Below are 20797 nucleotides of genomic sequence, written 5' to 3'. Positions count from 1 at the left end.
TATACGTATATTGTCTAAGTACCTTTTTACCGACTTCAGCGTAAATTGTAGGTATGTGTACCTGTCTTCTAAATACTTGTACCTTTTTACCGACTTCAACGTTAATTGTATGTATGTGTACCTGTCTTCTAAATACCTGTACCTTTTTACCGACTTCAACGTAAATTGTAGGTATGTGTACCTGTCTTCTAAATACTTGTACCTTTTTACCGACTTCAACGTAAATTGTATGTATGTGTACCTGTCTTCTAAATACTTGTACCTGTTTACCGACTTCAGCGTAAATTGTATGTATGTGTACCTGTTTTCTAAATACTTGTACCTTATTACCGACGTCAACGTAAATTGTGTGCATGTGTTTTTTACCGATTTCAACGTAAATTGTATGCATTTGTACATGTCTTCTAAATACTTGTACCTTTTTACCGACTTCAACGTAAATTGTATGTATGTGTACCTGTCTTCTAAATACTTGTACCTTTTTACCGACTTCAACGTAAATTGTATGTATACATGTGCTGACATTTATCATCGACGGCATGATATTACATTTTTATCTGTGAGGTTTTTGTGTGAACGGAGATCCATGTGTATAAAATTCTTTCGTGTCAGTATACAGCCTCTAGTCTACATTACCAAGACTCCAGCAGTAGCCTCCGAGCTGGAAACCCTGTATAAACTGACATCTCTCAAGGTCAGGCTGAACTTCTTGGGGATTTTGAAGCAAAAAGGGCCCTAGTGATGCAGTGTGAAGGCCCATCGATGTGTGGACAATATATTATAATTCCCTGAAAAATATGATGTTTACATTGAATCAAGTGCACCAGGTTAGTGTATTTTCACTATAAAAAAACCAAGAGGCATTTATATATAATATAGTAGTTTGAGCGGAGAAATCTTGAAAAAAAAAAAAATATTACGTAAATTATATTGAAACCCTGGCCTTTACAAGGAGGAACCCCCTAAGAATCCTAAAAAAAATCACGTTATTTGCACCGCAGCACCCTCCTGTGAAACATAACATGATATGATTCTAGCACGGTACTGCTTTTCGAAGTTACTCCAATTATTATTGTTGGTTATTGGTGAGGGTCCTGGGAGCAAAACACAAGAAAAGGGGCAAAACAACTGAGTTCTAAATAGGCAACCAAAAAAACCCCAAAAAACTGGAGAATGAAGAGATGCTATAAAGATGAGACTACTATAACACAAGCGAAACAATGATAAAGAAAAAACGAGGAAATTTCATAAAATTTAATTGAACAATATAGAATACTGATCAATACTCTTATTATCATGTTTAACTTTTTAAAAAGCAATTATAAATTTTTCGATTCTAGTTAACCTTTGACATCAAAATAAAAATTCAGTTTAAGAGATAGAAAAAAAAAATGCATTGCATTTCATCTTTAAAAAAACCCTACATTTGACCAGAGACATATATGTAGAGACATATATGTCTCTGATTTGACTAACATTTTTATTAAAATAAAACTTCAAGAATTAATTTATTTAGTTTTGTTTAATTTTTTTCTTTTAAGAGAGCCCCATCCTCGTGCTAGTGCTATCTCAGCGATATATTCCATCAATCAATACGATCATGCAAGGATTTGTATAGTTAGAAAAAAATTATAAGCCTACAATCCCAAAATCATTACAAATATTGCAGAAAATGTTAATGAAGAAATTGTATTAAATATAGAACACCCAATCGCCCAATAATGCGTAATTGATAAGTCATGTGACGACAGGTACGAATATAACCCTATGATAGGCCTCACAGGTTGACTGTCGCACCTGTTGCATGTCCATTGTTTACAGATGGCGCTGTGCCCGGAAGTGGTTTGTTTCAGTGGTAACTCAACATGGCGTTAGGGCCAGACTGGATAAGTCAGTCATGGTTTTTAGTTTGGATTTTTACTTTACTTCTGAGTGAATCTCAAACGAAAAAAACTTCTGTCTGTAAGTACTAAACTGTATCTTTATGACTGGCTAATAATTACCATTTTTTACGTTCACTGAAGCTATAATGAATTCGTTTAAATTATGCCTTATCTGACTCGAGTTTGACAATGGATGGCACATCTTTTATATCGATTAGAATTAATTAACAATGCACTGCATGTGTCATAGTGGTACCAAGCGTGTAATATGTATTATCACAAAATAGTCACAATTTTTAAAATTAAATATTTGTCATTTTAAAAAATGTGTTGATATTTATCATGTTATTTCTGTATTTTATTTTCTAAACTATAAAAAAAAAAAATGTTTTTAAAATTTTCTTTTTTATATTTTAGAAATGACAATCATTTTACAGATTAATTTTTTTAGATGTAGGGATCGGTGTTAGAAATTAGAAATTTGTATTTAAAAGAATACTCTTTTTATCATGTTTAACTTTTTCCATGAAGATGCAATTTCAAATTTGATTCTAGCTACATGTACATGTAGTTGACCTTTGACATCCAAATAAAATTTTGAATAGATAGAAAAAAATGCATTGCATTTATCTATTAAAATTACATTTGACTGACATTTTTTATAAATAGAATTAATTTGTTTATTTTTGTTTTAACTTTTTTATTCTTTGAAAATGTTGTTATGAAAAAGATATACAAAATGCATTTCTCTACATGCACATATATAAAGTAGGCCAAACTTATGACACAAATTTTATTTATCTTGTATGATTAAGGGGGAAAAAATTGAAATTAATTTAACTTTTGTAACAATGTATTATTACATGACATGTATGTTTTTTTCAAGTAAAATCTGTAATTTTGATATGCTGACAACAATTACAAGTAAATCCAATGTCAATTTCCCCCCCTTAAAACACTAAGTATGGCTATGACAGCAGTTCTGTCAATGACAATGCTAAAACAGTATCAAAGTAAAACCAATGTCAATTCCCCCCCCCCCCCCCCCCCCCCTAAAAACATTAAGTATGGCTATGACAGCAGTTCTATCAATGACAATGCTAAAACAGTATCAAAGTAAAACCAATGTCAATTCCCCCCCTAAAAACACTAAGTATGGCTTTAACAGCAGTTCTATCAATGACAATGCTAAAACAGTATCAAAGTAAAACCAATGTCAATCCCCCCCCCCCTAAAACACTAAGTATGGCTTTGACAGCAGTTCTATCGTTCTATCAATGACAATGCTAAAACAGTATCAAAGTAAAACCAATGTCAATTCCCCCCCCCCCCCCCCCCCCCTAAAAACACTAAGTATGGCTATGACAGCAGTTCCCCTAAAAACACTAAGTACGGCTATGACAGCAGTCCCCCTAAAAACACTAAGTATGGCTATGACAGCAGTTTTATCAATGACAATGCCAAAACAGTATCAAAATAAAACCAATGATAAGCTTTACATACATAAAACTCTCAATGAAAATTAAAGAATTTCATGGTTGTAGCATCATTACAATTGTATGCTTTATTTTCAATTTTATAGGGTTGTATAAGCGTTTACTGTGCACACGGAAGCTCTTGATACCAAATGCACTTTTTTCCATGCTTTAACATGTACACCACAATTTAATTACAATATAGCAGCCTTTAATTCTTTAAAATATTCTTATCAAATAAAGTCCGTGCACATGCATCTGGAAAACCAGAGATATATAAAACCATGTACATTGTATGTTTCTAAAAAACATAGATAATTCAAATTAAATTTAACATTGTATTATTTTGTCTACTTTTATTATCTAGAGTACTTTATGGTTCATATGATACAGTGAAAATTGAGTAATTGCATGTATAGAGATCATTATTTCACAATAAACAAGTTCCATTCAAATTCTTTGCATGTAACAATGTATATTGTAAATTAAATTAGCATATTTTAAAATTCATTCACTATTCTCTTCAGGTTAATTAACAATGCTTTTATACCAACTGAAAACATCAAGCCCTTTAATAATAGATATATAACCTGAAAGTTTGCAGTGAGTGCTATAAAGCACAGCATCTTATAACCTGTAACTTGTTAATGAGCTTCAAATTAATACATCTGACATGGATAGAAAGTCTATTGGTGCTTAATGTGTAATTTATGTGGCATGCTTCTTTAATGTGATGTGCAAAAATAAAATGGAACACAGATGTTTTGTTGCTGACCACTGTAGCAAGCAGTTTTGTCCAATTAAATGTGTAAAACCCCAGGAAATTTGAGAAATTGTGTGACCATCATTCATTGAATAAAGGTTGGATTATGTTGTAAAGAGAACAAATTATCACATTTAACTCCCATCTTTTATGGGTATTTGGGAGGAGAAACTATTATGGAACAATCTTTTCATAAAGGAAAAATGAAGTGTCAGAATTTAAATGCTTGTAATCTGTATAAACCTTTATTTTTTTCCCCTGTAAGGTTGATTTCACAGATAATAAATAACACAAGCCTTTAAATTTTACATTCATAACTACTATGTGTGTATTAATACAAAAATGTATATAAACACATGCCAAAATAAGAAATGTTGAAGGGTGTTATAGATTGTATAAATGTTAGATATCCATTGTACACATGCATAAAATGTAGTTTCACAATAAATGAACATTGCACAAACATAGTTTGGCACAGTACTATAATATTGAAAAGGGTCATTACCAATGGTATACAAATGAACATGCATATATATATACAAATGTTTGGGAGAAAACACATTTCCAGGCATTTGTAGGAAAAATAAATGAAATAATTAAGTAGAATAAACAAAATATGCAATCATTAATGATTTAATTATAATAATTAGAATTAAGGGGGCTCGTGGGTCTAAATCAATTTTTTTTCCCTAATATAGGATTTCTCTATATTTTTTCATAAATGAACTTTATCATATTCAAATGAAATAGAAAAATGGGGTCACCGTTCATTTACATTCGTAAGCTCACAATCTGCCTCCGAAAGAAGCATATATTTTTGTTAGTGTCCTATTTCTCTGTTGAACTAATAGGTGAAATAAAGGTAAATTCGAAATAAAAAAAAACTAAATTACAGAAATCGCTAAAATTTTACAATTATTTAGTTTTTGTAAAGCTTATTTGAAAACAATAATAAAAAATATAGGTCACCGATGAGTTAAAAAAGATATTTCAATTTTAATGCCAAAAAATGGCATTTTTGCAACAAAGGGAGATAAATTGGAGCTTTTTCAATGATATAAACATTTTAAAAGTCAATTCTGGGGCCAAACCAAATCGATTTTTGTTGTTAATTTTTGTACCATATCATAAAGTAATAACTAATAGTGTTATAAATAAAATATGTAATGAAAAAACAAATGTTTAATTTTTTGCTGAAATTTTTGTACCCGTGAGCCTCCTTAATATAGTTTTAAATTGTTTGTCACTTGTATTAGGCAAAATTTAATATAATTTATATATTTTCATATATTTTCGAAAGAACACAATAAGTTAATTCTTATGTAAATTTTGGGTCTCCATGACATGTTTTTGACTTTAAGGTTATTCATGACTTTGACAAGTCCAAGGTCTTTACCTTTAGGAAGAAAATGAAATTCTTTAAATGTACATGTATGGTGGGAACAAAAAACAAAACTGTGGACTGGTCTAGATGTTTTCTGGTTTAAAGGTGTCCTTGATGATGACTTATCATCTTATTGTTGTCTATTCCACATCTCCTTTCTTCCACATATGTAAATTTGGTCTGTACACATGTTCCTATCACAAACAGAAATGATTGATGATTGTTGGTTGCTTAACATCCAGTGGCAAATATTTCATGCATGTTCAGGACAAGCTAACAGAAATGAGGAATGAATAAAAGTTCATGTACATTTCTTCTTATATACAATGTATAATCAAATGTAGCAGTATTTTTGCAGTATTTTCTTGGGAACATTATTTTTCATGTACTGTGAATTCAGTCTACATATTCTTGGGATACAAATTTTAATGAAGTTGAATCTCTTATTTGGAAAAACCAGCTGGAAATTGAATATCTACTAAAATGCAAATATTGCTGAATCAATGAAAAATGGTACCTACAAAAATAAATGAATTCACAGTATATTCACCCCATATTCCTATTTTGTACATGCAGTTCCATAAATTGTTCTGGGGGGCCCATTATTTCACAAGACATTTTACACCAGTGTGTTATAAAGTTAATGAATGTTATTAGGCATTGACACAGGTCTGAACAAATGTATGGGTGTACAGGGACAAAGATACTTCACCATTTTGAGGTCATTAGTGTTGTTTATAAATGTTCCTTATTACATGTATAAAGATATCCAAAATTCATAGTTTGTTGAGGATATCACCATTAAAAATATACATGTACATACACCTATATTTTTATAAGATCCAAACAAGTCTACATAATTATATATACAATCACAGTAGGTGACAATTGTATAATAAAGGAAAAAGATATATAGACCCTTTACAGCTGGCTATGCTCATTGTTAAGGCCATATAATGACATACAGCATCATGAGTACATATTATGTCAATATACAGTTACTAATTATAAAACTGCAATATCATGCTACATCTTATTTTTATAAGAGCATTATACATGTAATGTGTCCTGTATCCATTCTTGTAAGTTTATGGTCAGAACTTATAAAAAAGAAGATGTGGTATGATTGCCAATGAGACAACTATCCACAAAAGACCAAAATGACACAGACATTAACAACTATAGGTCACTGTACGGCCTTTAACAATGAGCAAAGCCCATACCGCATAGTCAGCTATAAAAGGCCCCGATAAGACAATGTAAAACAATTCAAACGAGAAAACTAACTGTATGCTGTAAGCTGGATTAATCATGTAAAAGTGGTTATAAATCTATAAGTTCATGTCCATATGCATATAAATATGTATCTGACACCAATGCTTATCACATACAGCATAATCATACATGTATACATGTCAATGATGTGGGTCTTAAAAAAATAAAATAAATAAAATTGAGAATGGAAATATGTCAAGAGACAACAACCCGACCAAAGAGCAGATAACAGTCGAAGGCTACTACTAATGGGTCTTCAATGCAGAAAGAAAATCCTGCACTCTGAGGTCACAACAGGTCCTTAGTTGGCCCCTAAATAAAATTGTGTAAATGACTAAAGATTTATGATAAAGTGATGATCAGCTGTTATAATTGTCAACCTCCACAGGTATATACAACATCTACAGTTTAATCTCATCACCAACTTTCATCAGCATCGATTTTAAGCTCTATTGCCAATAACATGCCATGAAAGCTAATTACATGTAATACTATATCCACTGATTTGTCTTAAGAAGGTGAAATAAAGGTTGACAGAAATAAGTTTACAGGAATATTATATTATATATAAATCAAGGACAGAACAGTTGTTTACAAGAATACTGAACATTATTGTTTTTGAATAGAGATTGCTGGGGTGTCAAACATGCTGAATTTGCTAAATGCATATTGTTTTTAACTAAAAGTCCATGTGTTAATTGAATAAATGTAAAATGATAATATTGGTTAATAAATCTTCTTGCATTAAGGTCAATTCAGAAACAGTTGCATTCAAACTTTTAGTGGGCACAATATTTGACTACATGTACAAGGAATTTAAATATTGCTATATAGTATTAGTCCTAGACAGGTGTTTGTTCAGGTCAACTTATTTATGAATAATACAGAAAATAATTATTGAATATTAGACCTAATCAGATAAAGTAAAGAGTAGTGTCACATATGTCAACAAGAACATTAGATAAGGCCACCCTGGCTTAATGTAAACTGTCACTTATATTTGTATAGAAGTACAATTTAAACAATTATTATACATACAAAATGACATGTTAGACCTTTAAAATTCACTTAAAGATTACAGCTTGTATATATATAACAGTGGTTCAGGTCCTGATTTAAAAAAAAATGCTGTAAGACTTATTTGAATGTATGTGTCTTTTATAAATGATTTATAAAAGGGACATGCATACATGTGCATAACGATTATTAAGTGTAAGGAACATATTGTTTTTTATCTTCAAGAAATTGGTTGCTTTTTTTTGCATTAGATCATTTGAATCAGAGCAGACAAATATACATTTATTTTTAAGGATGTTTGCTCCTCCATTTTTTGATTTTTTGCCAGATTTTCGGAATCCTCTGGTTTTATCCATGTATTGTCATTAAAAAATTTTGCCCACTAACCCCTACTTTTCTTTTCATAATTTTATTACATAAAGTTTAAAAAGCTATATTTCAAAATTTTATAAAATTCTTGTTATTTTTTCGTAGTTTTTGAAACGAATAAGGTGCCAATGTTAAATATATGAAAAATCTAGAGAGAATTATTTCCCGCAAAATTTTCAATGGCTTATATCTCGAAAATTAGCACACGGACCCTCCATTTTTTTCTACTTTTTGAGTTTCTTTATTAATATACTATCAATTCATAATAGTCTTTTAAAAAGCTTGTTATTTTTTAACAGAGTAGCACTCTGTGAAATAAAGATATTGAAAAATCAGACCTCAGTTGTTTACAAATATCATCTGACAGGGAAATTTATAAACAACTTGAAAGTACCATTAGTATTGATATCAAACCAAAATCCATCAAATTCAATGTTACTCTTTGCTTCAGTACATTAACACTTTACATTGAGTTTTACATCAAGGTCAACACTTTGCATTCATTCATTCCTGAAGTAATGTAACCAATTAAACTGATGTATTTATAATGAGTTAAACACAGTTAGGCAGAAGATGCACTATACAGATAGATACCCACGCTTACATTAGATCAAAGTTGATCGCAGCAATTCAACTTTTTATCAATTAAAGACCAAATTAAAACTCATTAACAAATTATTCATCTCAGCATGTGGTGTTTGAAAAAAAGATGTCTTGCAAGACATGCAAAAATAATTTTAGTACGGAATCAGGAAGCATATGGTTTATATGAAAGGAACAATTTATGATATACAAAGCTGCTTATAACAGTAGGAAAACATATTTGTAAGTTGAATTGAGAATGGAAATGGGGAATATGTCAAAGACAGCAACCCCTACCAAAGAGCAGATAACAACAGAAGTCCATCAATTGGTCTTTGATGCAGCAGGAAGTGCACATTTGGCTTTTTAACTTCTCTCTCCAACTGAATATATCAATGATGTCATATTATTATGTGATTATGGTTTCGCTTTTGTATGAATGCTTATGGGTTTTACTCATTGTTGAAGGTTATGTGTTGACCCATTGTTGTTAATTACGTTATACTGTGTCATTTGGTATCTTGTGGAGAATTGTCTCATTTGTAATCATACCACATCTTCTTAGTTTCATATTTAAGCCCTGTGCTGAAGATATAATCCCTTTACAAAATGTTATGTAAATTTAAAGCAACAAACATACTGAACTGCCTTTTATCTCTGCAGGTGTCAGTATAATGGCTCACACTAAGGTATACATGTACATGTATATTTTATAGAGGTCAATTTTACTTAATTATTATGTAAGAAAACTTGCATTCTCTTAAATTCGCTTTACCACAAACACAACTAATGTATATTGTGTTAATCATTCTATTTTTATATGACCGCAAAGGTCTTATATTTGTATGATGTTGGTGTAGTCGTCATCGTTGTCGTCATCGTTGTTGTCTGAAGACACATTGGTTTTCGCACTATAACTAGTTATTAGGGGCCAAAAAAGGGCCCAAATAAACATTTTTCTTGGTTTGCGCACAATAACTTTAGTATCAGTAAATAGAAATCTATGAAATTTAAACACAAGGTTTATGAACACAATAGGAAGGTTGGGATTGATTTCGGGAGTTTTGGTCCCTACAGTTTAGGAATTAAGGGCCAAAAAGAGGCCCAAATGAGCCTTTTTCTTGGGTTTCGCACCATACCTTTAGTATAAAATAAGTAAATAGAAATCTATGAAATTAAAACACAAGGTTCATGACCATAAAAGGAAGTTTTGGATTGATTTTGGGAGTTTTGGTCCCGACAGGTTAGGAATTAGGGGCCCAAAGGGTCCAAAATTAAACTTTGTTTGATTTCATCAAAAATTGAATAATTGGGGTTCTTTGATATGCTGAATCTAACTGTGTATGTAGATTCTTAATTTTTGGTCCCGTTTTCAAATTGGTCTACATTAAGGTCCAAAAGGTCCAAAATTAAATTTAGTTTGATTTTAACAAAAATTGAATTCTTTGGGTTCTTTGATATGCTGAATCTAAACATGTACCTAGATTTTTGATTATTGGCCCAGTTTTCAAGTTAGTCAAAATTGGGGTCCAAAATTAAACTTCGTTTGATTTCAACTAAAATGAAATTCTTTGGGTTCTTTGATATGCTAAATCTTAACATGTACTTAGATTTTTGATTATGGGCCCAGTTTTCAAGTTGGTCCAAATCGGGGTCCAAAATTAAACTTTGTTTGGTTTCAACAAAAATTGAATCCTTGGGGTTCTTTGATATGCTGAATCTAAACATGTATTAAGATTTTTTCTTATAGGGCCCAGTCTGCACCGTTAGCCACTAGTCCGATGCCCCAGACTAGTAAATATTGATTTGGACAAGTGAAAATTTTCCAATTTTCCAAATTTTATATAATCATATAGGGACAAGTTTCGATATTTAGTGTTCAGACTAGTCGATGAAAAAGTTTTTGGCGCAGACTGAGGGCCAGTTTTCAAGTTGGTCCAAATCGGTGTCCAAAATTAAACTTTGTTTGATATCAACAAAAATTGAATCCTTGGGGTTCTTTGATATGCTAAAGTTAAACATGTATTTAGATTTTGATATTTTGGCCCGGTTATCAAATTGGTCCACATTGAGGTCTAAGGGTTCAAAGTTGAACTTTATTTGATTTCATCAAAAATCAAATTCTTGGGGTTCTTTGATATGCTGAATCTAACCATGTATTTAGATTTTGGATATCATGGATATTGGACCATAATACGTAAATGTCCAATTTAAAATTTTTAAGTTTTAAAGTTTAAGTTCTTAGACCACATTCATTCTGTGTCAGAAACCTATGTTGTGTCAACTATTTAATCACAATCCAAATTCAGAGCTGTATCAAGCTTGAATGTTGTGTCTATACTTGCCCCAACTGTTCAGGGTTCGAACTCTGCGGTCTTATAAAGCTGTGTTCTACGGAGCATTCTGGTTTCATAAAGTTAGCTCTATAGACATCTATATGAATTTCAAAGGATAAGGTGCAAGAAAACTTTAACATTTATATGGTTTTGCTTGTTCAGTTTGTGTATTGTTTTTATATAATTTGAAACTTCATTCCTTTACATATCATGCATTTAGTTTGTACATATATGGATGGAACAACACATTAAGAAAAAGTATCAAATTTAGTTCCCTAAACCCCGAGTTTGTATATACGTACATATATAGATATAAGAAGATGAGGTATATATATATATATATGAGTGCCAATGAAACAACTCTCCATCAAAGTCACAATTTAAAAAGTTAAACCATTATAGGTCAAAGTACGGTCTTCAAGAGGGAGCACTGGCTCACACAGAACAGCAAACTATAAAGGGCTATATATACATATGTATATGGAAGGTGATGCTCCTTTACCATATAAAAATATATACATACTATAAGTTATATGGTTCGCTACTGATCCCTATGGATCCATAGAGGGTAAGTAAAATCTGTAAGGGGTAAGGCCCAAGGCCTTATCCCCTATAGATTTTATTCACCCTCTATAGATCTGTAGGGGGTCAGAAGCTAACATGGTTAATGGTATAATAAATTTATCGCAGGCTGGACTTTTGCTGCTGCGTATTTTTGAAAAATAAACAATGAAACACAACAACATTTATGACGTCACCATTAACGTGTAATGAACCCCATATGAAATTACTAACTCCTATGGTCTCAAAGGGGTCACGATGTGATAGCATTAAACCAATCACACCATGCTAATTTACCCACGGTGCCATCAACATGTTTATACTTGGAGTATGACTCGTTAGACTGCATGTTGCTGAACTTTATGCATCGAACAATAAAATTGTAAAAATTTGAAATACAGAATATAATTTTCTATTTTCAGATTATATGAAGAACCCAGAATGTGCAGAATTTAAATATTTAGGTGGTGCTACTGTATATTCTCACGATAAACAATACACAGAATATTATGAACATATGATCTCATGTCGAATGACTTTTAAAGCAGAAAATGAAGACTGGAAACTTGTGTTACGTTTCATCAGTCTAGATATTCCTGACAGGACAGATAGAATATGTAATGATGCTGTTTATGTTTTTGATAGTGATCAGATTTTACGTCCATTTGTAAGTATTCAAGCTACAAGTAGTCATACTGTATGGGTATTAATTGAAGAAGAAAAAAGCACAAAACAGACCTTTCAAACAAATTAGACAATATATTATTATTATCTTAAAGCTAAATTCTTGTTAAAATTTTGGGTGATAATGTAAGATTTATCTCCCCTAACAATAAAAAATATAACAGTGCTATAGGAGGCACATCATCCTATACATGTAATAGGCCTTCCATTTATTTAAATGCTAAATATGCCAATTTTGAAAAATCTCAAAAATAAGGATTTTCCAAGTATTCTCATAATGATCCTTAAATTACTTACTAAAAAAAGATATTGCCTTATTTATTTGTAAGTGTTAAAGCCTTAAGATAAAGCACAAAAAAATATCTGCTATGGTTTAAAGTAGAAGAAATTAGATACAATGTTTTTAGAGACTTAATTGAGAGAATAAAAAGAATGTATTGTGTCCATATTACATGAATTCCCGACAGGCACAATCATTTTCTATGCTCAGAGGAGCATGCAATTGGGATAAAAACTATTATTTGGCATTTAATAAATAAGAAAGATTACATCATAGGGAACATGCGGTCTAAGTTTCAAATTGATTGGACTTCTACTTCATCAAAATCTACCTTGTCCAAAAACTTTAATCTGAAGAGGGACTGAGGGAAAAAGAATTAATTGTCACTTATATTCAGGGTTCTCGTTAAGGATTTTTGAAGGCGAGTCCAGGGACTTGTCATTTTTGGCCATGGTGAGTCCAACAGCAAAGAGAAGATATTTTATTGCAATATAATGTAATATTTAAGTCTCCATGGCCTAATTATAACAGAGCAATGAAATGACATTAAATTCAGATTACTTTTAAACTTTTGCTATAAAATGATATTTGTGTTTAACTGTGTTTAGTTTATACAAAATATTTCTGTCTTAATGCATCTGTGGACTCACTAGTTTTGAAAATGGTGAGTCCAGACAGATTTTGACTCATGGACTCGCCTTAGTGAGAACCCTGTTAAATATTCACACATATTTAGATGATCATGGTGATACATGTAAGGGTAGAATGTATAAGTGTATCAAAGGAAGAAAGGTGTTTGCTGTAATTTAGTTGAAAGCCTGAATCTTGTTGTGTGATTCATAAGTTTTTAGAATAAAATAAAGATGTAAGAGTAGAATAAAGAGCAGAAAGTTTAGACTGCATTTTGAGAAGACACAAGAGAGCTGTTTTAAAAGTTCTCTTCTGTGCTGCAGCACTCTCCCTATATATGCTATATAGAGCATTAGATTTAACATCTCTTTCCCACTGGACATGGCTGAATATTTATACATCATGCAGTCAGTACTACAGAAGACCCACTGATGTAAGTTTACTACTGGATGGGAAAAGTCCAGGGATGACCATATTTCTATACCCCAAGTCAATTGCAACCTAAAATAAGAGTTTAAAAAAAGAAATACATGTATTAAAGAGGAATAAATAAAAAATTACATCTGTAACATATAATTTTTGTATGTAGAAATGTAGTATAAGATATTCTTTAAAACATACATTGTATTTTTTTCTTCAAACTTGTCTCTGTTAACTGAAATTGACCATTAATGACCCTACATGTACATGAACATTTCACATTTTAATTATGCATACATTAATTGTCTATGGAAGGACACATTTGAAATTCTTTAACTTTGTTAAAGTATTATACTTTTTTCAGAAGAAATAAACTTGTTTAAGAAAATAAATATGGATTCATTGGCTAAATGGCAATTTAAATAAATTTTTCTTTTGCCTATTTATTATATAAAATGTCTTTTAGAAAGATGACAATTATCTTTTGATTATTAATCTCGTATTTTTATTCATCTCACCAAGCCTATTACAAATGAAATATGAACTTTTGTATGCTATTTGAGTTGTAAATTATACAGTGCAGTATGTGACAGGCGCTTGAGTAAACAGCTTATAAGTGTTGGTTTTATTTTTTATCTTTTATTCCAGACGTTCACTTGTCAAGCGGTGACAGCAAACTCTTGATATCGCCAATTATTGACACCATTATTGACTTTTATGTAAACTTATACAAGGTGACCTAGCACACAAAGCTTCTTTCTAGTTATAAATTATAAGTTTTACATTATAAAAAGAAAAGGGAATCTTTGTCATGGAAAGTAGATAGTTTCTATTGGATGTTTTCTTCAACTTAAAACTAAATTTTATGTTATATATATGCTGACTCCATATTAGTAAATTATTTTTGTTAGAAATATTTAGTTTAAATATATTAATTTAGAGGGGATTGGGAAACAAGTTATTACAACGTACATTTGTATATTAATCCCTTTCCACTTTGCGGGTGCGAGTGCTGCCTTGTAGCGGCATTAGCCTGCTCTTTTTCGAAATCTACAAGGGTGTCTTTTATGTGCAAGAGATATTGCTCTCTCTTTACACGCTATTCATCATCATCCCCTGAAATGTTCTCCCTGGAATGGGGATCTAATCAGGAACCTTTGTGTCTGTAGGTCTATGAGCTAAACCACTGCACTTTGGCTCTGCTCAAGGCTGTTAGGAGTATTTGGCCAAGAAAATGTAGTATTTTGCGTATTGTACAACATGCAGCAAGGCAGCATACATTTAATGTCTCACTATAATCATTTTTTTTAGACTGGGCATCATGTCTTGCAGACAAATAAGTGACCTTTACAATGAAGTTTTCAGAAATCTGGCATGTTTAGAAGAACGTATACCATCATTTTTCACTTTGTTTAATAGTCCTGTTAGCTAAGACAGGCAGTATATATGCAGATTAGATAAACTTGAGAAATATGCACTAGCTTCACACGATAAAACATAATTTTTTAAATGATTAGACTCATTTGTTGTAAAATCTGACATTTTTTGTTTAAAAAAACTTATTAAACTTCTAAATGATAAGGTAAAGCATGTGGATTTAGCTTGTAACCTGCTAAAAAGGTGCATGCCAAAGTAAGAAAACATGATTTCATGTTGTGTAGCTAACTGTGAGGTTATTAGGTATCAATATAAAGCACACCAGATGCCAGGAGTTTTACATATTTTATTGCCAGCTGAAGGATATATGTTAAAGAGGAAGTAGTGGAATTGTTTAAGAAGGACAATAAACTTTCTGCATGCACACTTTTAAAGTATATACATAAAATGTACACTCTCACTGTGTTAAAGATACTGTGTTAAGGGGGTTCGCGGGTCTAAATCATTTATATAGGATTTCTCTATATTTTTCTATAAATGAACTTTATCTTATAGTTAATAGAAAAATTAAATAAAAAAGTGGGGTCACCATTCATTTTCGCTCACAATCTGCCTTCAAAAGAAGCATACATTTTTGTAAAGGTGTTTTTTTTCTGTTGAAGTAATAGGAGAAATAAAGTTAATATTGAAATAAAAAAAGGAAATTTATTACAGAACTCGCTCAAATTTTACAATAATTTAGTTTAAGTACAGCTTATATGGAAATTATATTAAAAAATATAGGTCACCGATGAGTTAAAAAAGATATTTCAATTTTAAAGCCAAAAAATGGCATTTTTCCACCAAAGGGAGATAATTTGGAACTTTTTCAATGATGTATACATTTTAAAAGTCATCTTGGGCCAACACGAATTGATTGTTTTGAATGATTTTTGTACCATATGATAAAATAACAACTACAAAAGTAATAAATTAAATTCGTAATGAAAAACAAATGTTTAATTTTTTTGTGAAATTTTTATACCCTTGAGCCTCCTTAAAGACCCATCAGTGACCCAGAGATGCAACTAATCGTCGGACCCGTCGGACCTAAGGGGCAGAATTTATGCAGGTCCGGCAAAACTCGTAGCTGTGCAGGACCTGATGGCCGGCAATATTTAAGTCCGCTTGGGTCCGCCAAAACTGAAATCCCTGTTGGCCCCGGCAGAGTATTTTGTTTATAAAATTGCGATCATCTTTAATAAAAGTAAATGTCCTGTTCCCCCACATTTTCTAACTCCGGGAACCAGTATTTCCGCCCAGTAATAGTCTTTCGTACCTTGTCCATCTCGCCCCGAACAATTCTTCGTATTTCCGTCATGTTTTTTGTTTTAGAAATTCGCTCTCTAGGAAGGAGGTCTATTAAGCATAGTTGATAAGTTCAGGAATTTATTAATAGTCGTGTCCATTACCAATCCCAGCAAAATATATTAATACCTTTGTCAATAAATGATTTATATATTGCTTCAACAAAATCAAAATTAACGTTTGTTCAATAGCATAATTTCATTTGATTTTTGAGTGAAAATATGGGTCTGGCAGAAATTTGATGGGTCTGGCAAAACTTGGTACCCTGTAGGCCCCATTGTCTGACAGGAAAAAAAAATAACTGTTTGCATCTCTGGTGACCTTTGGCTGTTTTCTGCTCTTTGGTCAGGTTGTTGTCTCTTTGACACATTCTGAACTAGCTAAGAAAGATGTTGCTTTTTCCACTTGCATATCAGTATCTATTAAAAAGATAAAGTTAATCTTCAATGGCCATGTAGGTTGTATTTGCATTAAATAACCAATTTGATTTCCCATGATAGGAACTGCTTTTATGCCTCTTTTACTATGAATTTTCATAAAACAATTCATACAATGCTCTGTCCCTATGCCCAGGAATGCTCTAACCCCAACATTTGAAAAGCAGTGATGAATAGATATGTTAAAATGTTAGGAGCTATATGTATAACCAAACGGTACATAAAATTAATAGATTAATACAGTGAAAGTCAACCAGTAGTTTGCGACCTGTTGTGACCACTCATTTTTTTTGTCAACTTTTTTTTTAAAGAATCTGGGATCCTCTTACTCTTTGAATAAAGGGTTGCATTTTGTTTTGTTGTTCAAAATTTAAATGTTTCATGTATATTGTTGTACTGAAAGCTCGACTGAAAGATGATTACAAAATCTTTTAGCAGAGTCTCGTCCAAACAAAATATTCACAGTTCATTACCTTATTAATTTCATATCATTACAATATGCAGGTTATTAATGATTGGGAACCTGTAAGTGTATTGTTTCAAGATACCTGAAATTAGATTTGATAAATATATTGTCCAGCAACCTAAAGTGGCCTGATACTATAATTTCTTTCATGCTATTTACATGTATAGGAATCTCTAGGCTGAAGGTACATAAACACTTTTGTACATATATACATGTTTGCTTCAAGTATTTGTATGATAACATGTAGAGTTTATTGTTTTTTTTCTGATATTTGTATGATAACATGTAGAGTTTATTGGTTTTTTTCTGATATTTGTATGATAACATGTAGAGTTTATTGTTTTTTTCTGAATGTTGATACATACATCATCAGGAATCACATATTCACAACAAATAAAGGTACACTCATTAGCAATAGTAGTCAAAACATTAATGTTTGTGTATACAATTTATATGTATATGCAAACTCAGGAATTATTGCAAAAGAAAGAAAAGAAAAAAATGTAAAATATTAGAAATATCATTTCTACTAGCAAGCTTTATGAAAATTAAAAATTTTAAGATAATATTGTGTAAGTGCAAACTAATGCATATTTCATTGGGTCATCTTTTTTGTATGTTTTCTAATTTCTTTATTTTTCTTTCTAATTCTATTATAACCATGTCCATGATCATTAAATAAGATTTTACTGTGATCAGTTCTCTGACTGTTTTTTCCAGGATGAAGCAGGAGGAAACTTTGGTTTATGTGGAAATGAGGTACCAACAGAACCAATGCAGTCCAGTGGGCCTTTTATAACAGTTCATTTCAGGTTAGTACCATATAGTACTCAAAGTAAACATAGAAATAGTATACAAAGTAAATATAGAAATACATGTAGTATACAAGGTAAATATAGAAATAACACTCGCATGAATTCCACCTCAAACAAGGTTGTAAATGAAACTCCAAATCTTTTTCACCGTTTTCACGTGAGTTTCATGTGAAAATCAGGATTTTTTTCCACCTGACTTTTGAAATAAAGTTATTCAAGTAACATCTATTTCAAATCATGAATATAAAATTTTTTTGTGTGATATTCATGTAAATCTCAATGACCAGAGATTCAATTATAAGCTTGTTTGAGGTTGATTTTTCATTATTTTCTTGGTGAGTTTCATGTGAGCTAATTCACCATATAGCATAACTTGCAAAATGACTGTGTGTACTATGTAGGTAACATTATTGTTGAAAGTCAGTACCAGACTGTTGGTGCCAGACATGCTGCTTAAAGTATTCTTTAATTGAAATAACATGAAAATATGCATTATTTAATGTGTTCTAATCCAACAAAATAATGCATTGTAAAAAATGTACAAATTGGCCTAGAATCTTACGTGCTGCTTTGAATCGTTATTAATAATTTGTTTAAATTTGAAAGAAATTGAAAAACATTTTACACATCAATATACAGAAACTGATTGTTTTTATTTTCATTTTGCCAAATGGCTTATTTTAGCTTTGAAAATTTAATTGAAAATTTAATTGCAAAACCTAAGACAAAAAGTTGATAGGAAGACACATTTTAAAGAACATGAGGATTAAATTTCCTTTGTTTTTAAAGATAGTAGAATAAAATGTTCAATAACTGTCACTTGTAGTTAGTCTTATCAACAAAATGTTATCTGGAGTGCATATTATTTGACATATAAAAATATGTGAAGATTAAGATGGGAATCTATTTTTTCTTGCTATCACCAGAAAACCAGAAAAAGATGATTTATGATATTTTTAATGCTATCATCCTGGTATTGGCAGACAAGATTTTTGAGAATGGAATTAAGTGAATCCTCTTACAGATTGTTTTGATCTTGTCAGTTGATATTTTACGGGAAACTTATGTTCTTCATGCTGCGCCCCATACAGATTACATAAACCTTAATGCATACTAATTATAAGAATGCCTTTATCTTATTCTGCAATCTCTCCCTGCAGATTTCAGTTGGGTATAGTATGTCATCACCTGTATTTTTGTCATCACTTAGTTATGATCTTTCATCATGCCCACCCATTGATAAGTAAGCAAAGTGCCAATCTTTCTAAAATAAAAAAAATCGGCAGATTATTAATAATAAGTTTGATACTGTTTAATGTAAAGTGATAGAGAAATCTCTCATCCTGAGTTAAAGTATTTGTATATTAACTTTTAAGTGGTTAAAATCATAAACATAGTATTATAGGCAACGGACCAAAAATCCTTTTAGTTCTTCTAGAATAGGATTATCTGCCCCTGTTTTCTGATTCTTCTTGAAATTTTAAAAAGATTTCATGATGTCAAATCATATCATATGTAACCCCAAAGATATAAATTATATTCAGATAGATATTTCAAATCAAATCAAATAGCGGTATTCATTGGATAAGGCACATATTATAAATATGACAATGTGTAATCCAAGAATATTTAAAAAAAGTTTTAATGTAATTATAACAAAGGAAAATATGGAAAATCTTATTGCTACAAATGGTTTTCCATATAGAGTTTGAGTTTGAAACTTTAAGGCTTAACTTTGAAATGAGTATATTAAACTGGTCAATAGCATTAACTGACCAGCTGAAGATCAGACAAGAGAATCGAAATTGATATTCCTAATATTCTTATATTTTTTATCCTAGCTCTGAAAGTACTTTACATATGGCACAAGTTTTGTTGATGATATAAAGTAAGCAGTACATAATAACAAGTAAATTACTTCTGACTTGTGACTAATTCTCCATGTGACATTAAGCTTGTTATAGGGCTTGCTGTCATAAATTCTACAGTAATTTGTGGTGACTTATAGCTGTCAGACTGCGGTAATGATAATGATTTTGATGGCAGATAAATTAGCAGTATAACAAGAAATCTCAATTCTTACTACTAATACTGTCAGGGTGGTATGTCAGTCTTAGTATACTTATATACTGAGTCGGTATATATTTTTTTTTCTGTGTAAGTTGACACTGACAGGTATGTTAAGTCTGGCAAATGATGAATTATTAGCTAAATTTAAGTTTAGCCTTGGCTACTGTTTATACATGTGATTGCAAAAGTTATTTATATACCTGGACTGAATTTTGAAGTGAAATAGCATTTCAGAATTTAAAGTTTTTCCCCTTATTTCTTACAAATTTTGCTTAGGGAGCTACCATTTGATTTTTATGGGGGGGCCTTTTTATTTTTCAGTCTATTCGGACCTGCCTTTTTTTTCTTCGCTTATCCTGACTTTTTACAACAATTGTCATCCTGACTTTCTTTTTTGCCAAGTTACTCATCCTGCCTTTTTTTTTTTACTCAAAATCCTGTTTCATCCTAGCCCCCCCATAAAAATCAAATGGTAGCTCCCTTATGTTGAAGATATCTGTTGTATACACAGGCACTGGTCTCAGAAAAAAATAATTTCTTATATACCTTAATGTTATATAAAGGTATATAGGAGAAAAAATCTGAGACAAGTGTCTGTGGTTGTATAGTACACTTTTATCTCAATT

The 20797-nt window shown here is 31.2% G+C and overlaps 2 protein-coding genes across 2 annotated transcripts in view; both read left to right on the top strand.

Annotated features, from left to right (window-relative positions):
* LOC139525559 (tRNA-dihydrouridine(20) synthase [NAD(P)+]-like) overlaps positions 1-20797 on the top strand; it is a 627966-nt gene that overhangs the window by 495003 nt on the left and 112166 nt on the right. The gene's annotated exons all lie outside the window — the stretch shown is intronic.
* The window catches only part of LOC139525561 (uncharacterized), a 68870-nt gene continuing 49848 nt past the window's right edge, over positions 1776-20797 (top strand). Inside the window, exons 1-3 of the mRNA XM_071321011.1 lie at positions 1776-1962; positions 12068-12312; positions 18007-18098. Coding sequence (XP_071177112.1) covers positions 1866-1962; positions 12068-12312; positions 18007-18098 — 434 coding nt within the window. The 5' untranslated portion in view covers positions 1776-1865. The remainder of the gene's footprint in view (positions 1963-12067; positions 12313-18006; positions 18099-20797) is intronic.

The sequence above is a fragment of the Mytilus edulis genome, chromosome 5 (genome assembly GCF_963676685.1).
Source record: "Mytilus edulis chromosome 5, xbMytEdul2.2, whole genome shotgun sequence".
In the NCBI taxonomy this organism is placed as follows: domain Eukaryota; kingdom Metazoa; phylum Mollusca; class Bivalvia; order Mytilida; family Mytilidae; genus Mytilus; species Mytilus edulis.
This window is presented reverse-complemented; position numbering and strand designations above follow the sequence as displayed.